This window comes from Centroberyx affinis, unplaced genomic scaffold, assembly GCF_046629955.1.
Source record: "Centroberyx affinis isolate AG114_WGS23_722 - 3 ecotype Tasmania unplaced genomic scaffold, CSIRO-AGI_Caff_v1 ptg003322l_1, whole genome shotgun sequence".
NCBI classification, from domain to species: Eukaryota; Metazoa; Chordata; class Actinopteri; order Beryciformes; family Berycidae; genus Centroberyx; species Centroberyx affinis.
In genome coordinates, this window is record NW_027281323.1 from 8,881 (window position 1) to 26,796 (window position 17,916).

Sequence of the window (17,916 nt, forward strand, 5' to 3'; positions counted from 1 at the left end):
ATAAAGTATTCACTTTATTTCCCTGTAAAGTGAATACTTTATGGGGAAACTGTTTTGTGATATGATATTAAACTGAATGGAATTTTTGGTGTTTGATGATTTGTAAGATGTTGATTTGTAATGATATTGTTAAAGTTTATCTGTACTTCTAATGGACTTAAAATCTGTGTAATGCATCACAATTCCACTTAAAGTGTTATCAAAGCATTTCAGTCATTTTTTTCTTTTAAGAGCTGTCTATGAAATACATTTTTACATTTCCATCTTTAGAAAGGAAAACTTTTATATTTATAAAATAGATAATTGAGTAATGTAATCCGCCCCCCCGCCCCCCCTTGGAATAGATATACAGTGTTTTTGGAATGAATCCCTTCATATTACCATAGCTATACACAGACATGCATATAGAGAGTATGGCATGAATAACTTTCTTCACTGACAGTCCCCCAAACCAAAGTGCTATACAAATGATTTGAATGTGGCAACAGTGTGTGTGTTAATGCTAAAGTACACGCATTAACTAGGATTACATTCACATATAACGTTAAAAAGCATCTCGGCTGATAACACAGTGGAATGGGATTTCTGTTTACCTTGCAAAACACTGCTGCACACGACACTTCCTCTCATAACTGACAGCAAACACCTCTTCTCACTTCTCCCCATCCAATCCATCCGATGACAATCCACTTTTGACAAGTAGCCTATGTTACTATCTGAACTGCCTGCCTCCCTATTACACCTGGATTTTTTTTTTTGCTCTATCTGATGCCCATCCAGGGTGCAGGCTAAGACCAGGCGGAAAGGTAATCTATGCAAGTGATCAGGACTACATCTTGACCTCTTCAGGCCAACCGCACACTGAGGGAAGCGTCTCCATTTTAATTTCGCCTCCTTTTGCTTCCTAGGAGCCATCTGGATCTCGTGGCCTCCCTTCCACCTTCGCAGCACGGAGCCCCCCCCCCCCCCCCCGCCCAATCCAGATTGCCTGCGAGGTAAATGTTTTATCGCCGTACCCTGTAAATACATTAAAAAAAAGACAGACAAACAGATGTGCACATACACAAACAACAAACAAAAAAACACACTCCATCCCAGCTGAAGGAAGAGGGGGATGGGGACCTGTTGTTGTTGTTGTTCCTCCCGCATCTATTCATCCATCCCTCCCAGCTCATATGGAAACTGGCCCCCAAAAACAGGCATCTCAAGCAAAGTATACAGCGTGTGCGAGAGAGTGAAAAGACAGAAGATTTTAGAAAGAAGAGTCTAACCCCCCCGATGAAAGTTTGAATCCGTGTTTGGATTCTGCTGACGGTGTGATTTCAGGTGATTGGGATGAGTTTTTTTTTTAAAAAGGGCATGTGGAGCCTCTGCACATCATGTCTGGCCTTGAGTTGAAAACACCGCCCTCGTCCTCCTCTTCTCTCTTCTCCGCTGCCTGCCAACTGGCATAAAAGGAGCCAGATTAACACACTGGCGCGCATACATTGGTGAATGTTTGTGTGCCCGTACATCCCTCTCTCTCTGTGTGTGTGTGTGTGTGTGTGTGGCGGGATAATTGCCTGGATTTACAGGTGACAGGAACAGTTTACTGTGTCATTTGGATTTTCAGGGACGAGGGTTCACTTGCCGGTGAATGTGGCTGACAAAGAGCCCGCGAAGACACACACACACACACACACACACACACACACACACGCACACACACACACAAGCTGACGTGGATGCGTAGGAGTTGCACGGCTTAGTGTTTGTATGTGCCAAATGATATATATGCCATCGAATGTGTGGGATGGAGAGGAGCGTACCTACAGATAAACAGACAGATGCTGGAGCTCGCCATGACATACAAACACACACACACACACACACACACACAAACAAGACTGTCATACACACACACACCCACATGCAGAACCGAAGCCCAAAAACCTGATAAACATGCATTGGCAAAAAAAAAAAAAAAAAAAAGCGGTGTGTACTCAACTGTCCCACAAATGAACTCCTGGTACTGAGATTCACACTAAACCAAGGGGAGTCTGATCAAATACTCCAATTCCCTACCGTTACCCCCCTGCCTAAACACACACACACACGCGCGCGCACACACACACGCGCGCGCACGAAAACACAGGGTATGGGGACGCCGCGTGAATACTAATGCCGGGGACCCTATTTACATTTCAAGCCGCACGACTGTCAGCATATCTCTGTTCGGGGGGAGAGAGAGAGAGAGAGAGAGAGAAAGAGAGAGACAGAGAGTGGGGAATTGTCGAGAACACACAGTTCTGGCGCCGCTCTTTTTAGTTTTTATTCCAACCTTTAAACCCACAAACATCATGTTAGGCTACTCTCGCATCAAGGGGCGATAATGATAACTTCACTTCAGTCAAAACGGAGCGTGTGTGTGTGTGTGTGTGTGGGGGGGGGGGGGGGGGGGGGGGGGGGTGTTGCTTCATCTCCCATTTTGTTTACAAATCCCCGTGTTTACGCCGGTCTCCGTCCTCTGAGAACGCCGGCGCGGCACAAGTTGAGGCGTGATGCGTCGTCTCTCTCTCTCTCTCTCTCTCTCTCTCTCTCTCTCTCTCTCTTTAGATGGGAAATTTTTTATTCTATTTTATTTTTTTATGTTCTCTCACAACCCGCACCCCCCCCCCCCCCTCCTCTCTCTCTCTTGCGCGCGCTCTCTCTGCCGCAGAACTGAGCTGACCCACTAAAAGCAGTCGGAACCCGCTGTGTGAATGCGGGGAGCCTTTCAGAGTCTAGACCTATTCAGATATTCTCTCATTAGCCGTCCTTCACTGTAAGAAAAAGCTCAACCGGTGCTTTGCCGAGGGCTTTATGGACGAGGCACGAGTGAAAAAAAAAAAAAAAAAAAAAAAACTCTAACCAGCAAGTAAACATCGGTGAATAGATGCTTACTTGGCAGGCGTCAGTCTAAGCTCACTGTCGCCTGCAGGATAGCAATAGGAACCCTGAATCCCCACTCATTCACAAACACACACACACACACACCAAAAAATACAATCAGTTGATCACAAGGAGTGTAAAACTTTGATAATCTGTTAATGGGACACTATTTATCTAATCATGAGTAACTTATTGATCAGACAGGGGAAACAATGGCTAGTAAACGGTCTCTGGTCTGTCATGTAGGCTGATACCAGTGAGTGTGTGCGCGTGCGTGTTTCTACACGTGCCGCACACGCATCGCCGCGCGGACAATTAAGTTAAGCCGCGCCACCTCCATTCCCCATCTATCTCTCTCTCACACTCCCTATATTTCTCCAATCTGGCTCCACTTATCCGCGGAGTCGCCCGCAGCAGCTCATCTGAGAGCAGGGCAGAGAAAATGAGGGAATAAACTCAACGAAATGGAGGAGGATGATATGTAAGAACAATCGTCGCGCCAGGAGGCACGATAAGCCTTTGAATGGGAAGTTCATTTATGGAAGTTCTTAACACTGTTGCCGTTTTTTTTTCTCTCTCTCTCTCCCTCCTCCCTTCTTCCTCTCTCTCTCTTTCCCTCGCATAGAATCGGCGGGTTGTTTTGCAGACTGTCAAACAATGAGTTCAGCAACAGAGGGTGTCACAGCCAGGTCAAGAGACGTTTTAATCAGACGTTCAGACACACACAGACAGAGTTACCGAGTCAAACATTGGGCCAGCAGGCATCCACCACCAGTGGCTGACTGGAATTAGCAATGCGCTCTTTGCACTGGCAAGCGGTGATCCAATTATACCGCGGGCCAACTGCAGTCTCGCATTGCCCTCTTCAGGTGGGACGGTGAAGTGAAGAGCGGCTGGGTTATGTGAGATTTGGGTGAGTCCGATTCTCACCAGTCTAACAGCTTGTTGGCTGGTATGTGGTGTCACTGCAGTAGAATTTCACATATCAACATACTACAAATTGTTTTTCTGGCTTTTGCTTTTTCAAAACTCACAATTCTGCTCTCCATTGCAAAGGAAAATTCAATATATAGCCTACTTACTTTACTGTATATAACACTATTGTATACTATATATACTGCCAGTCACCCACCTCATTGGATGTAGCCTACTATGTTTCTTACATTCTCTTACAGCCATTTTGATCTAAAGGCTTCTGCTTAAATGCTTGAAATGTGTTTCTTAGACAAATATAAATAGTGAAGTTGACGCTTATGTATGAATTTCTTTCCAAAGCTTTCAGGGCAAAGGGCGGCTACTTTGAAGAATCTAAAATAGAAGATAGTTTTGATTTGTTTAACACTTTTTCAGTTGCTGCATAATTCCATTTGTGTTGTTTCATAGTTTGGATGTCTTTACTGTTATTCGACAATGTGAAAAATAGTAAAAATAAAGAAGAATGTGGTGTGTCCAAACCTTTGATGGGCAGTGTATATATTACAATATATACTATATCCTGCAACAGTATCTCTAATCTGCTGTTACACATTGTTTTTCATATATACAGTACTGTGCAAAAGTCTAAGGCTTATGTCAAAGATATCCATAAAGCGAAGATGCTTTCAAAACTAATGAAATGAAAAGTTTCTGAATATCACAAATTTACAATAAACAGCAGTCTACTGGCACACTAATGCAGAAAAAAAATAAACATCTAAGACTTCTAAGAAATGTATATTAAAAAATCTAGGGTGCCTAAGACTTTTGCACAGTAGTGTATATGGCTATATTTTATTAATTTCTATCATCACCCATATCTGCTGATGACTTTATCATATCATGCTAACTCACATTTGACAAACAAACCAGCGAGTCACAATCAGCTCAGCTTCATCTCATGCTAATTTTGCATATCCGACTTTTCTCTGTGACAGTCCGAATATAAATCTGCCCAGTCATGCATGATTCAATCTCCTAATACTTCCAGCTCTACTGCTATCCGGCACCTGGTTTAAAACAGGTTGGATGTGCAGACACCTCTTGCTGTTGGGATTGCCTCAATAGGTGTTGTTTTCTCTCTCCGGGGGCCACAGACTGTCTGTGGCCTGTTGTTTCTCTGCTCCAGAATCTGACTTGCAAAGCGTCTGGTTATCAGCAGCATTGCAGTTCAACACATCAACCACAAGGCAGCAGTGCTACACAGACGGAGGGGCACGTGAAATGAGGTTGATGGAGTACATGGTGTGGTGCACTGCCAACTGATCCTTTATTTCTGGCAGCAGCTCCCACATTTTATCACACAGAGCGGTCAAAGTGGGTAAAGCTCATTCTTCACAATCTCAGCAGTGGCTGAGATCCGAGATAATAAAACAAACACTTGTCCTTTAATCCACAAACCCGCGCATAATCTGGGTTTTTAGCCGCCGCACTGTTCCCTATCTGCTGGACGGTGATTGTGCAGAAACTGTGCGTTAGTCATCAAATCCCACCGGCGTGACAGGAGCACGCCAGCATGGTTCAAGGACTTTTTTTTTTTTTTTTCCTCCCTACAGTTGCACGCTCCACGGCAGAGCTTGGACCGAGGAATGATCCAGAGGCAACCGCCGAAGCCATGGAGAAAGAGAGGAGAGACTCACTTCCCCCGGGTTGCCATGGCAACATACCTGCTCCTCACTCCGGCATCGTCCCTGAACACAGAGACAGAAGTCTGTCTGATGTTGGAGGAAGCAGGAGAGAGACCGACAGACAGAGAGAGAGAGAGGGAAAGAAAGAGAGGGAGAGACAAGGCATGCATTTTTAACAGTTTCTCGGCGCATAATACACAACTCTTCAAAAATACGGAGGGATATCTGGGATTCTCGTCAGGATTCAGTAGCCTATTCCCCCAAACCCAACTTTGCACGATTTGAAACTGTTCATTTTATTTACTGACACTTAGCACAAGTACACTCATGTACGCGTGCACGTCCGAACACACAGCACGATGGGAATAACTCACATTCCAAACGAGCCCTTAGCACAGCCTACAATTTGACAGAGCCTACTCGAACTCACCACACGTGTGGGTGGACTTGAAATTCAATGAGCCTCAAAAAACAAAGGTTACTTCCACCCAGAGCCTCCAAAATGAATTGAAATTCTCAACAAAAAGGGAGCTAAATATTACCGCGTAGACGATGGCTCAGTGTGTAGCAGAAATGTTTTGTGATTTTTTGGGATTGAAATGTTCAAGATCATGTTCTTCAGTTTATATCCCCGGAGGAACTGCTTTGCCGAGGTTTATATCTTCATCTTGGTTGCAGAGAGCCAACACAAGCCAGACAATCCAGCTAATTAACAAAATGTAACTTCAGCTGCACAATGAGCTACAGATGAAACTTCAGATGATGACCTCAGATACTGATGGGTGAGGGAATGGCTGGGCATTGCTAGTCTGAGTGCACAGTCAGTCTTCCAGACAGTTTAACACAGTTGTAAACTGATCAAAACTAAAAATGAATCAAATGAATTAACATGTATCATTCTTTCTCGCAGAGACAGTTCTCACAGCCATGTCTTACAAAGCCCTATGGAAGGATACAATGTCACCATTTTGAATATAGGCTATAGGTTGATTTGCTTTCAGACATGTTGCAAGAATTATTACATTTGGTGTCTATAACCAATGAGATAATCAATATAAAAGTGTGTAATCTATGCATGTGTCCTATTAGTCTACATTAATATCAATGTTGCCAGCTACCTGCATCTCATGCTGCAGCTATATGTGCCAGGTGACACAGAGAAAGCTAGCCTCTGTATAATTTCCAGACTTCACTCAAACACCACAGTCAACCTGTTCACTGAAATATATTCTATCATTATGTATACATGATGTTTGTAAATGCAGTAACCTATATTTGCAATGTTGCTTTGTGGTCTTTTGGGACCCAGACTGAATGTTTGCATCCAACCTGAGGGCCTCTTTTTGTTTTCTTAACAGTGCACTCTCAACCGAGCCTGCTAAGGGGGGAGGGTAACTAGGCTAAAACAGGCCTGGACGAGCAGCTAACGCCTCCAGTGAAAAGGAGAGTCATCGTTCGAATCAGCCAATGGGAGCAGCGGTGTGCCGAGATGCTCCTCTCAGCGCGCGGCGGGGGCGGTGCTTGTCGCCGAGCACCCACCTCTCAAGGCCGCGGCGTTTGGTTGCACATAGGGCTGCAGTTTCAGTTTGTTTTATTCACCATTTTGAGTAGCTGAAGGTAAAAAAATTAACAAAAACTGCGTTTGGAGGACAAGTCGCTCCCCTAATTTTATTTTTACGCGCTAGCTCGGGCGGTGGAGTTGTGCGACAACCTCGCCCCCCTCGGAGTTTTGCAGAGCGGGAATATTTCGTTTTTTTATTTTTTCCCTGGGCTTTCTTCTTCTCCCCCCTTTCTTACATCCTTAACCTCTACAGTATTCCTGCAAAATGTCAAGACCAGTGAGGTAGGTTCGCTAAATCGGTCCTCCGCGCTCTGCATAATAACGACGCGGTGCAGGCTAGGCATCGCAGACTACACGCACGTCTCTACCATGTTGTGCTTATGACCAGGGAATTGTTTATTTCATGAAAGATTTATGCAAATGTGTGCGTGTGTATGTGTGTGTGCGTTTCCCTTCTTGCCCGTGCACCCTCATTTTCTAACATGGATCCCAGCAGTGTGGACTGTTCGCCATGTCTTGTAGAGATAGCCATTGCCCGCCGTTCTGGTGTGTCTAACGTGTATCATGCTGTAGAAAACTGACCCATGATGTGCATTGTTGGCTGCTATGTAGGCCAGGCGGAAAATTAGTCCGTGTGATTTAACCGGTTACATTATACAGCTCAGCTATGCCAGGCCTTTATATTCTTTTTCCCTCTCTGACTGAGACTGAGAATATGGCTACCCATTCATCCAGGGGAGGCACTGAAACGCTAATATGAAAAAACACGACTGAAGGAGGTGGTGGTCGGCCTCTGGATTTGATCTTGTTACCGCGCAGACTGGCGTGTCCGTGCTGTTGCCACTTTTATATCGCATTATAATTAATTTGGAAACGGTTTTTTATATTCGAGGAACAATAGAAGTGCGTATTTTCACCAATGGAAATGCTGTACTAGGAAGAAAAAGGGGGAGAGCGGGGCTACATTTTCACTGCTGGCAGTAAATTAACACTGTTGGCTGATGTCAGAGGGAGGCGGAGAGCTACAAAAAAGTCACCACACCCCCCAGTGCAAAATCCCCGCGACGACTAACGCACAACGTGTCTGCAGGTCGTTGTTAAAGGGCCTTAAACGTCTAAAATGTTATTTGAAGTCATTCCTTAAATGTTATTTGAAGTCATACAGCCCTGAAGTATTACAGAATCAGTTATGGAGATCCTCGACATCTCCCAGTTTGTTGCTGTGCTGTTTTTTTGTGCCATTTAACACTAAACTTAATGTTTTACTCAGGACTGCAGTTGTTTGCTTCCACATTCGCGCTCTTTTCAATGGCGACATCGAGTATATCTCATTCTAATTGGTGTTAAATAGGTCTTAAATGTGTTAAATGTAACTTCATGAAACTGGTAGACACACTGACGAAGACCGCTGAACGTTTTTTTTTTATCAAAATACTGTTAAAAACCAGTACCTATATTCTTCTCGCGAGACTGGCATCGCGAGATCGTATTTGTAGCTAAGTACTGATAACAAAGTAATGCAATGTAAAGTGTAGTGGAATGTAATTTAAAGTGGAGTGTGATGTCTTGTGTAAGTGTCAGTTTTGTTGGTTGCCCCTCCCATCTGCTGCTGTGCTTTCGTGGTATTTCATTCAGCTCTGTCACACATCATTGCTTTGATTTATATTATTATTATTATCATTGTTGATATCTTTGGCGTCTTTTGGACCATGGCATGGTTTTAGAACACACCGTGCCTTAGCCTAAGTGAGTCCAGTTTTGATTTTGTATTTTTTATCAGCATAATAGAGAGTAAAGATCAAGCAAAAACAAAAAATAAATGTATTTGCAAGCCATAGCTTCAAAAAGAAATCAGGGGAGCAGTCAATACCAAAGTTATTTTGGGGACCTAAATCTAACAATTTATCACATTGACCAAATAATATCTTGTCAGTGATCAGTCATTGCTCCACTTTTTCCCTAGAAATTTGGCAATGTAAGAGGGTTGGGAAGTTTTGGTGCCAAATTACATCAGATCTAGGGAGTTGCCATATCATAGGGTTTAGTGAAAGTGACAATTATAGAAATTAATATTTACCCTTTCTGATTGCTGTGAGACATGTATGGGAATGTGTGGAAACCTTGCCAAGCATGCCACTGGCTGCCGTTACCCAGTCCAAAGACGTGTCTGAGGCCTTCAGAGTGTGTGTGTCTGCCTGCTGTTGTAATCTAAGCACTCGTAAAATGGTTTACGGCCCCCCCCCCACCAGCCCAGTTTGCTCATTTAACCTTGTGAGGATCCACAGATAATTACTATTACAGACAATGCTTGCAGAGGAGCTGGCATGCCATTGGTGGCGCTGGGAGCAAGAGGTGGGAGGAGTTTTCTGTGATTTTTAGCCGACACCGGCCCTCGGTCCTGTGTCAGCATTGCTACGTAGCTTCTAGGGGTGTGGGTTACAGTGAGTACCTGAACTGTGGTCAGCTGCTGTCACCTGAGGCTTTACTTGCACACTTTGCCAAATTAGCCCTGGAAACTGTAGAAGGTAGACTAGTGTCCAGTTCAGTGTCCCCACTAGGAGGCTACTTCTCTAACCAAATAGTGCAACCAAGACATATTCACACACGGCTGATATCTTGCTCTCTGCTAAATTGCTTGTCATGACAGATATAATTGCTTGTTGTCCCTGTTTAAGAAATTAATAATGCACATAGATATGTCTAATTTTATCTGATTTTGGCTCTACGGCCACATTGCTCAGTGTGACTCTAATCTGATGCGATGTGTGTACTTCCTCCACAGGAACAGGAAAGTGGTGAACTACTCACAATTCAACGAGTCTGACGATGCAGGTAAGGGAGGCTACTGATGTGTGTGTGTGTGTGTATGTGTGCTAGGGATACGCTGATACTGGTGTTGCATATCGACCCGATACTAAGTTGAAAGAGATTATACCAAAGCATTTTGCCACTGTTTTAAGTCTAAAACCAAAAGCCACATGTAGCATTTCATAAATTGAAGCAACACAACTCAATTTTCTGCCTTTTTATAACACCTAAGAATGTGAGACTGTTATATCGTGATCATTTTTGTCCTACAAACCTATTCTATTGGTCTAAATCAACTATTCTCCAGTAAAAGTAATGGATCGAATCAGTACTCTTTTGGTGTGTCCCTCGAGTGTATGTGTGTGTGTCAGTGGAAACTAAATCCTCGTCCTTTATCTGTAGATGAGGAGTATGGAGGCGACAAGCCTAAGAAGGTGCGCCCGGCCCCCCGTGAGCCGAAGCACAAGCGCTCAAAGAACTCACAGGATGACAGGTGAGCTGTGGGTGTGGCCTGGTAGGGCCGTGTATCGAAATTCACTGCTGTTTGGGTGCCGATTTAATCGCATCAATACGACCGGGCACCAATACAGGACATTTAGCACCAGCCTTCAGTTTTCATTCAAGTGTAGTGTTGAATGAATTATTACCACATTCATTTTAAGACATTAGTATAATTATCTTAAACGAAGGAGACCATTGGTGAGAAGATTGGCGGCCTCTACACTGCATTTTACATTGTGTGCCACTGGGTTGGATTTGGAAATCTGGTGGGTTGCTTTATGGCACAAAGGGAGCCATTTTTAATTTGACTTCCACTATTCTAACTATGTAGTTTGAACTTCACGGTAGCTTATCTCATCAGAATGCAAAATCTGAACGAAGACAAATATGCCTGGAAAAAAAAAACGTTTTTTATTTCTGAGGTAAAACAAAAGTGCAAACCATAAGCAGGGTGACTCCAGGTTTCTGTAAGTTCAATTTCAAGACCTTTTTAATACCAGTTCAAATAAGATTTAAGACTAATTTCATCCCCAAATAAGCCAGAAGAATAATAAACTTTTAAGACCTCTGAACCCATATTTAAGAATCAAACACAACATTTAAAGGGGAATACTACCCATTTTAAGAATTCACGTTTTTTCTGTGCCCCAAGCCATTTCAATCAGTGTTTGTGAACTTGCAGCGCTCTGTCTTAAAGCAATATTCCTCCTAGTTTTAACATGGGGGTTTTTTGGCACTTGACCACTACACACCAGAATATTAACTACTCACCAAGATCAGATGCAGCTGGATCAGTTTGTAGCATTCACATTTTTACTTCGCATTGAGGCTATGAAAATAGCCTGATAACTGACATTTAAAATGTTTGTGAACAGATTCAACAACATACTGCTTTTAAGACAATAAAGCAATCATGGTGATTAGTTTATATTCTGGTTTTCATGGCGGTAAAGTGCCAAATAACCCCCATGTTAAAACTAAGTGGAATATTACTGTAAGCGAGAAATCGGAGCGAAACCCCTTGAATTTGTGATGTCACTGGGATGTAAAATCATATGTTTCAAATTCAAGATGTTGAAAATTGATAGCTCCGCTGGATGGCCCAGGCTCCTGCTTCACCTCTCAGCTCTGAGTCTGTTATTTGTTTCACCTGTGCTTTAGTATGGTTAGTCAAGCAAATCCCCCCATTATACTAATTGGTTGGTTGATTATTCATTTATTTATTTATTTATTTATGGCAAATAAAATGTAGATTAAATCTGTGCCTTGGAAACCGTCTCCCTGGCTACCCTTACACTGGTTGCTAAGATGTTTTGTTTTTTCTTATTCTTTATTCCAGTGAGGACTCTGATGAGAAGCTCTCCAAATCCAAAAATGATTCAGCAGGTAAGTCAGTCTATTGTGTGGTGAAGGGGTTTTGGATGAGAGGGGTAGCTCAGGCGCCTGTAGAAATGACTGCAGTTTGAATAGTGGACCAGAGAGCTGGTTGTCTGTCTGACTTTTCCTCTGTATCGCTCCAGATGACTTTGGCAGCGATGAGGAAGACAACGACTTTGGAGAGGAGGAAGAAGAGGATGGGGGAAGCGACTACGAAGCAAAACGAGGGAAAAAGGGAAAGAAACCCAAGGTGGAGAAGCCAGCCAAAAGGACGCCGAAGAGAAAACGGCCTGCAGGTACACAGTCAAATTACTGCTTGGTCATGTTCGAACTCTGTGGGTCTTCGGTGTTGGGGCTGCACCATCTGGACTATGTTGACTATGGAAAAATGAATTGTCAAACATGTATAAAGCTTTGTATGTTCCTCCACCATGGCACACGGTGCAGGTAATCGGTCTGATTACGTAGAGTCTAACTAAAGTTAGACACTACAAAACATGCAGTGATGCTCACCTAGTTTAGAAGTTGAACCCCAGAAAAAAGAGAATTGTGGCTAAAACATGGGCAGTTCAACATATGCACTTATATGTGGAGATGATGACTAGTATTATTGTCTTCTGTCTCAAACACCTAGATATCAATTAACATCTCAAAAAAACCTTTTAGGGTTCTGACCCCTTTTAATGAGTAACGCCAAACCCAAATCCAAATCTGTGTAATGTCTGACATCTACAGGTAAGAAGCATGCTACTGAAATGGCAATCTGCTATTGGCTGATCTTTGGTGCCTGGTTTACTTGCTCTTTAATGAGGAAAAAATATTTTCTTGAAACTTTCTTGAAACTCTTTTAACGCTTTTAGATAATAATAGTTCATAATAATACCACCCATGTGTTATGTGAAGACAGTTGTGTTGACATGGAAATGTTTGCTAATTCATGCATAAATTATCTTAATGAATGACCTCATTAGCATAGCCGGTTATGTTTAATATATCATGATGATTATGGCGGGACATTTTGCCTCCTGTTCTACATAATTTCTTGAATTACAGGTTAAAACAAGATGATATATTTGTTCCTCATTAGCCCAGTGAGGGACAGCATCATTTGTGGGGAACGACATGTTTACTATTGCCTTGTTCCCTTTTTTTTTTAAATTCAGTTAATTGCAGTCTGTCAGGTTATAAATTACTATGTGTGACAGTACATTTCTCCCTGTGCAGATGACAGTGATGACGACAGGGAGGTGAGTCGTAAGGTGCGTACCGTGCGCAAGGCTGCCACCAAGGCTGTGTCCAAACAGAGGGAGATCCTGCTGGGCGATGGAGGCAGCGAGGATGAGGAGCATGAAGACCAGGAGGAAGCCTACATGGATCGTATGTACAACTGCAGCTGTCACTCAGGCCTACATTGAACACAGTTTTACCCACATTTAACCCCCTATATGAACAAAGACAGTCCCCAGACACTGCCTATGAACCATAAGTAAACTGCCTCACGTTATACCTACATGTAAATGTCTAACGATATGCTGCTGTATGAACCAGGCTAACACTATGTGCCTATGTGCCTATGCCTGCAAATCCATCCGCCTCAGGTTAAAATCAAGGCCTGAAAAGCTCTTAATGTCTTGAAACCTGAAAACCCTGTATGTAAACTGTAAGCTAAAACTCAACAGAGAAACGCCCCCACATGCCTATAGGAATAACATGAACTGCTAGTCACCAACTGAAAACACCACAGTGGTGCAGACTGCCGGCCAAGAGGCCATCGTCGCAGAGTGCCACCTGCCTAATAGATTCTTCCTGCCCACCTGTCCTGTGTGCAGCCGACGAGTCCGGCAGCGATGAGGACTTCATGGTGGAGGACGATGACGACAGCGACTACGGTCACTCCAAGAAGAGAGGCAAGAAGGTGATTCGACGGGGACGGCCGGAGAAGAAGGAGAAGAAATCCCCCAAACCGCGACTAAAGGCCACAGGTAAGATTCCCAGTCCTGCTGCAGCTACAACCTCAGTGCTATTTTTTTCTCTCAATAAAATAATAGCAAAATTGAATTCATAAATGTAAAACAAGTAAAAACAACCAAAGATCAGCCAATAGAAGATGACAGGCTTTACACAGATTTAGGTTTGGGGTTTAGTTACTTTTTTAATATTGCTGAACAGCTGGTTGAAAGAGGCGAGACAAGTCACTAGCTATGTGTCCATCCAACTGTCAACTTTTGAAATGTTGCAAAAATAAAGCAAATTAGTTGTGTTTTCATTAAAAAAAGAAAACAAAGAAATGCACTTGGTAATAATTAATGGACCAACCAACCATGATGGAGACTTCTCATATGGGGGATAGTTATATGGGGCAGACAGTGACATTGATGACATGACATTTCTGGGAGGTCGTGGTGGACAGATATTTTAGACATTTCAGAATGTCCAAAGAACATTTTTGTTTTTTTTGTGCGATGAGATTAAACCATTTGTTAGGCAAATTTTCAAAACACAACTGTTTTGCAAATTTTGCTTTCAGCTTTTCTAATTTTATACATCAGACGTTGAACAGTTGAATGGAAACCCAGCTGTTGACATTAGTAGTAGCCAGTGTTGACAATGAGCCATGATTTGTGTATCGTTGACTGTTTTGCCGATCTCCTCTCTCCCCCAGTCACCCCCAGCCCAATGAAAGGCAAGGGGAAGGGGCGCCCCAGCGCCAAGGCCCTGGAGAAGAGCTCACCCAAAGAGGAGGAAGAGGAGGAGCCCGAGAGTCCCCTGGAGGAGGAAGAAGAGGAGGCTGAGAAGAAAGACACCTCCCCCGCCCCCAAGAAGACGAAGGAGCCTGCAGGAGGGGAGGAAGAAGAGGAAGACGAAGAGGAGGAGGACGGCTCAGAAGAGGAGGCGCCCTCTGGAGAAGACTAGAAGATGGCACCCGCCGAAGCTCCTCCTCCATTTCTCTCTCTCTCTGTCTCTTCTTAAGTTTTTGTTTTCTTTTGTTGCTCTGCGTTTAGAGGGTTTTATTTTTTTCTTTTCGTGGTGGCCTGGCTCAATGGTTTGGACTTCATGTGCTTTTCTTGTTTTGCTTCTCCCCCTCCCACCACCACCACTACCACCCTACCCTGAACCTTGCCTACCATAATAGCTCAAGACATTGTGCTCATGTGAACATACTGCGTATGTAAGGAGCTGTTTCCTATCCTCTCTTTTGTATTTCAGTCATCCCCAGCTACAACACTCGGCTTTACCCACCCCCCTGTCCTTGTCATTCCCCCTTTCAGATCTGGTTTAATAACCTTTTTATCTTACTTTTGTAACTGTGTAAATTTCCGAACAGTTTCCACAGACGTTGTTAGTTTCTGCCTTTCTAAGAGCTCAGCGCTAGTGAGCATCCGTCCTGAGCCGCCGCCTAAAGTGTGAACACACTAGTTCACTCTCCGCAGGCTTGTGTGTGTGTGTTTATTTTCCTTCCCCGGGATAATCGGTGATCTGACAGGACCGGCTAGGGGGAGAGCCAGCCTTTGGACCCCTCGATTTCTTCCTGTCTGCCCATATTAGATCTGTGATTACTGGGGCTATTGACTTGAGCATCCGAGCATCCCGGTATCATCAACCACAGCGCTGTATTTACTAAGCGATATTGCCCACCGGTTCAGTCTCGGCGCGCAGGGCTGAACCCTTCGCTCTTTCTCTTTGCCCTCTCTTAGGTACTTCCTGCTTTTAAACACTTGAGAAAAGGAGCATGTTTTAACAGGACGTTATAGGATAGCTGTCTGTTCAGTTAAGGCCGCGTTTTCTTTGATCTTTTTAATTATCAGCCAGCTTGTCTCAGACTTTGAATTCGTGCCCCGTCTCTTGTATGGCTATCAACCGTTTCTGTGGGTGTACTGGAGGAGAATGAAGTGAGTCAATTTATTTTGGACGGCGATCGACCCGCGGCCGCGCCGAGCTGCCGCTCGTGGCTCAGCTGTCGCAGATCTTTAACGGTTAAAGGTGTGTTACGTAGACCGGGTCCCGGGTGTGGTGGGTCACCGCTGAGTGTTTGTTACATGTCGGACCGGCACTACCGCAGGCCTGCATGTGTGCGTGTGTGTTTTTGTGTACTTGTTCAAATGTGTATGTTTGCGTGGGTACTTACTGTAAAGAGGGTCTGGCATTTTCTCGGCCTGAAAGGGCTCCCATCAGCTGCTTATGTGACTTGGTTTATATCGTATGTTGGGCTTTCAAAACGATACACCATGCTATGTGAAGTGCTCCCCCCCCCCGCCCCCCTGCAAAACACACGTTCCCCGTATCCCTGCATGGCCAAAGCATCTTCTCACCATTCAACCCTTTGTGCCAGGCGTCCCTAAAATCTTTTTTTTTTCTTTTTTTTTAATGAAATACAAGAAGAGATGTTTCTTTTGCTTTCGAGAGTCCAAAAAAAATGAATGTTTTTTTTTCCTCCTGTTGGTTCATTGTTCTAATTCTCTATTCAGATTTTTTTTGTAATGTTTGTTTTTTAAGAAAAGAAATAAAATGTATCTTGATTTTAAAGAGAAAAGTCGACCCTATCCAATCTGTTCTGCCTAACGGTTGGCCTGACGGCGAGGGGCGGGTGGGGGGGGGGAGCCCAGACCAGCCATCCCTCCCTTATTCACTCCTCTCCTTCTCCTTCATTCCCAGAGGTCAACACTAGGCATTCATTTGTCTATTTATTAATGCCTTAATTTTCATTGAGTTCTGTTTTAATAGGGAAGCAGTGGCTCCGGCATCATCAGTGGAGGTCACTGGAGGAGAGGCTTGAGAATGTAATCTGTCCTAATGTTTTTAGGTCTTTGCCACAAGTGGCAAATTAGGCTTGAGTGGGTCAACAAATTTGTATGATCAGCAGACCATCCAAAGCCATAAATGATCTTGATACTAGTGACGTGGAGATCAGGTACAGCACTTGTGAGATTGTCTTTTTTGCGGTGATAAGTAGGGTTTGATGTCAAAGCAAAAAAATAAATAAAAATAAAAAAAATAGGAAAAAAAATTCTTAAAGTAAAGCTGCCAATGTGATCTTGGGAACATATATTCATTTATTAGGCATTTGTCAGGAGTGAATCAGACAATACCCTCTTCCGATTTGTCCCAAGACTGCAAATAGAGACGTGTCCTGGATGTTTTCAGAACACACTCAAACCTGGTCTTTGGTTCTGAAGCACATTCATTTGATTGTTTGATGACTCTCCTTATTATAGCGGATCAGTGTTTTTTTTTCTACGTTCAGCTCCCAAATTGGCACCGAATCCACAATAACTTCTGTCATTTTAAGACGATTGGGTAGGAATGAGAAACCAAATAGGAGAAATTGCTGGTGTTTTCTAGTGCTCTGAGAGCTCTGTTTGCAGTTAATGTAGGGATCAGTGTCGGATACTGTCTTGTAGTTCACAGTACGGAGGGGCCTGAATGGAGAATACTCTATCTGAGCAGCAGGGGTTCCTATCCCATCATCCCATAGGAGGCACATAGCATAAGGCTATGAATTTATTCTCTTTCATCCATTCTACAATTTCTTCTGTTGTACTGTTTTGATTTTTTTTCTATGTACCTTCAATTGTACTGGCAATGTAAATGTAAGCAAAGTTGTGAGTCCTACAGGTGACGAAGTGGGGAAGCTTTTGTCAGTAGTGTGGAAAAGGAACGCTGAACTCTTGAATCTTTTGCATGTTGTGGAAAAAGTGCGAAGCGATGATGATGATGATGCTGATAACGGCAATTATTGTGGTCTTAACAAAAAAAAAAAAAAAAGTATTAACGACAACGATGTTGATAATGTTTTGGTTTCCCAGCTTCTAATAAAGGCAACCTACTTTTTATACGGATTTAACTACTTGTTTTCTGACGTTGAGCTCTGTGTGCTGTACGAGTGTCAACTGGTGAGAGACGATGTGCCAGAGGCTTTTCTGTTGGAATGAGTTATCTAATGGTTGGCAGTGCTCCCTCTCAGCCACACAGTGGTGCTGTTTGCAGCGTGATGCTCATGGAGTTTGCATGTAGCCCTCTGCCCCGATGAAGAGCCTGCAGAACTTCAGATCAGTTTCATACTACTATTTTAATACTATTGTCATACTATTGTCATTTTGGAGTACTTGAGTAGGTTTACTTAACTCCACCTAGTGTGCAGATGGGCCACCAGTCAGG

At 43.5% G+C, this 17,916-nt stretch overlaps 1 protein-coding gene across 2 annotated transcripts; it reads left to right on the plus strand.

Moving 5' to 3' along the window:
* The first annotated feature begins 7,073 nt into the window (after positions 1 to 7,073).
* Positions 7,074 to 17,529, plus strand: nucks1a (nuclear casein kinase and cyclin-dependent kinase substrate 1a). 2 transcript variants are annotated; one of them, XM_071538648.1, is made up of 8 exons: positions 7,074 to 7,356; positions 9,857 to 9,906; positions 10,285 to 10,375; positions 11,723 to 11,769; positions 11,904 to 12,056; positions 12,985 to 13,139; positions 13,595 to 13,742; positions 14,423 to 17,529. In XM_071538648.1, exons 1-8 carry the CDS (start codon positions 7,340 to 7,342, stop codon positions 14,671 to 14,673), a joined length of 912 nt encoding a protein of 303 aa, XP_071394749.1. In that variant the 5' UTR covers positions 7,074 to 7,339; the 3' UTR covers positions 14,674 to 17,529. The 2 variants fall into 2 exon arrangements, with proteins under 2 accessions (XP_071394749.1, XP_071394748.1); XM_071538647.1 differs by having other exon boundaries at positions 12,985 to 13,137; positions 13,590 to 13,742.
* Positions 17,530 to 17,916: the final 387 nt, after the last annotated feature.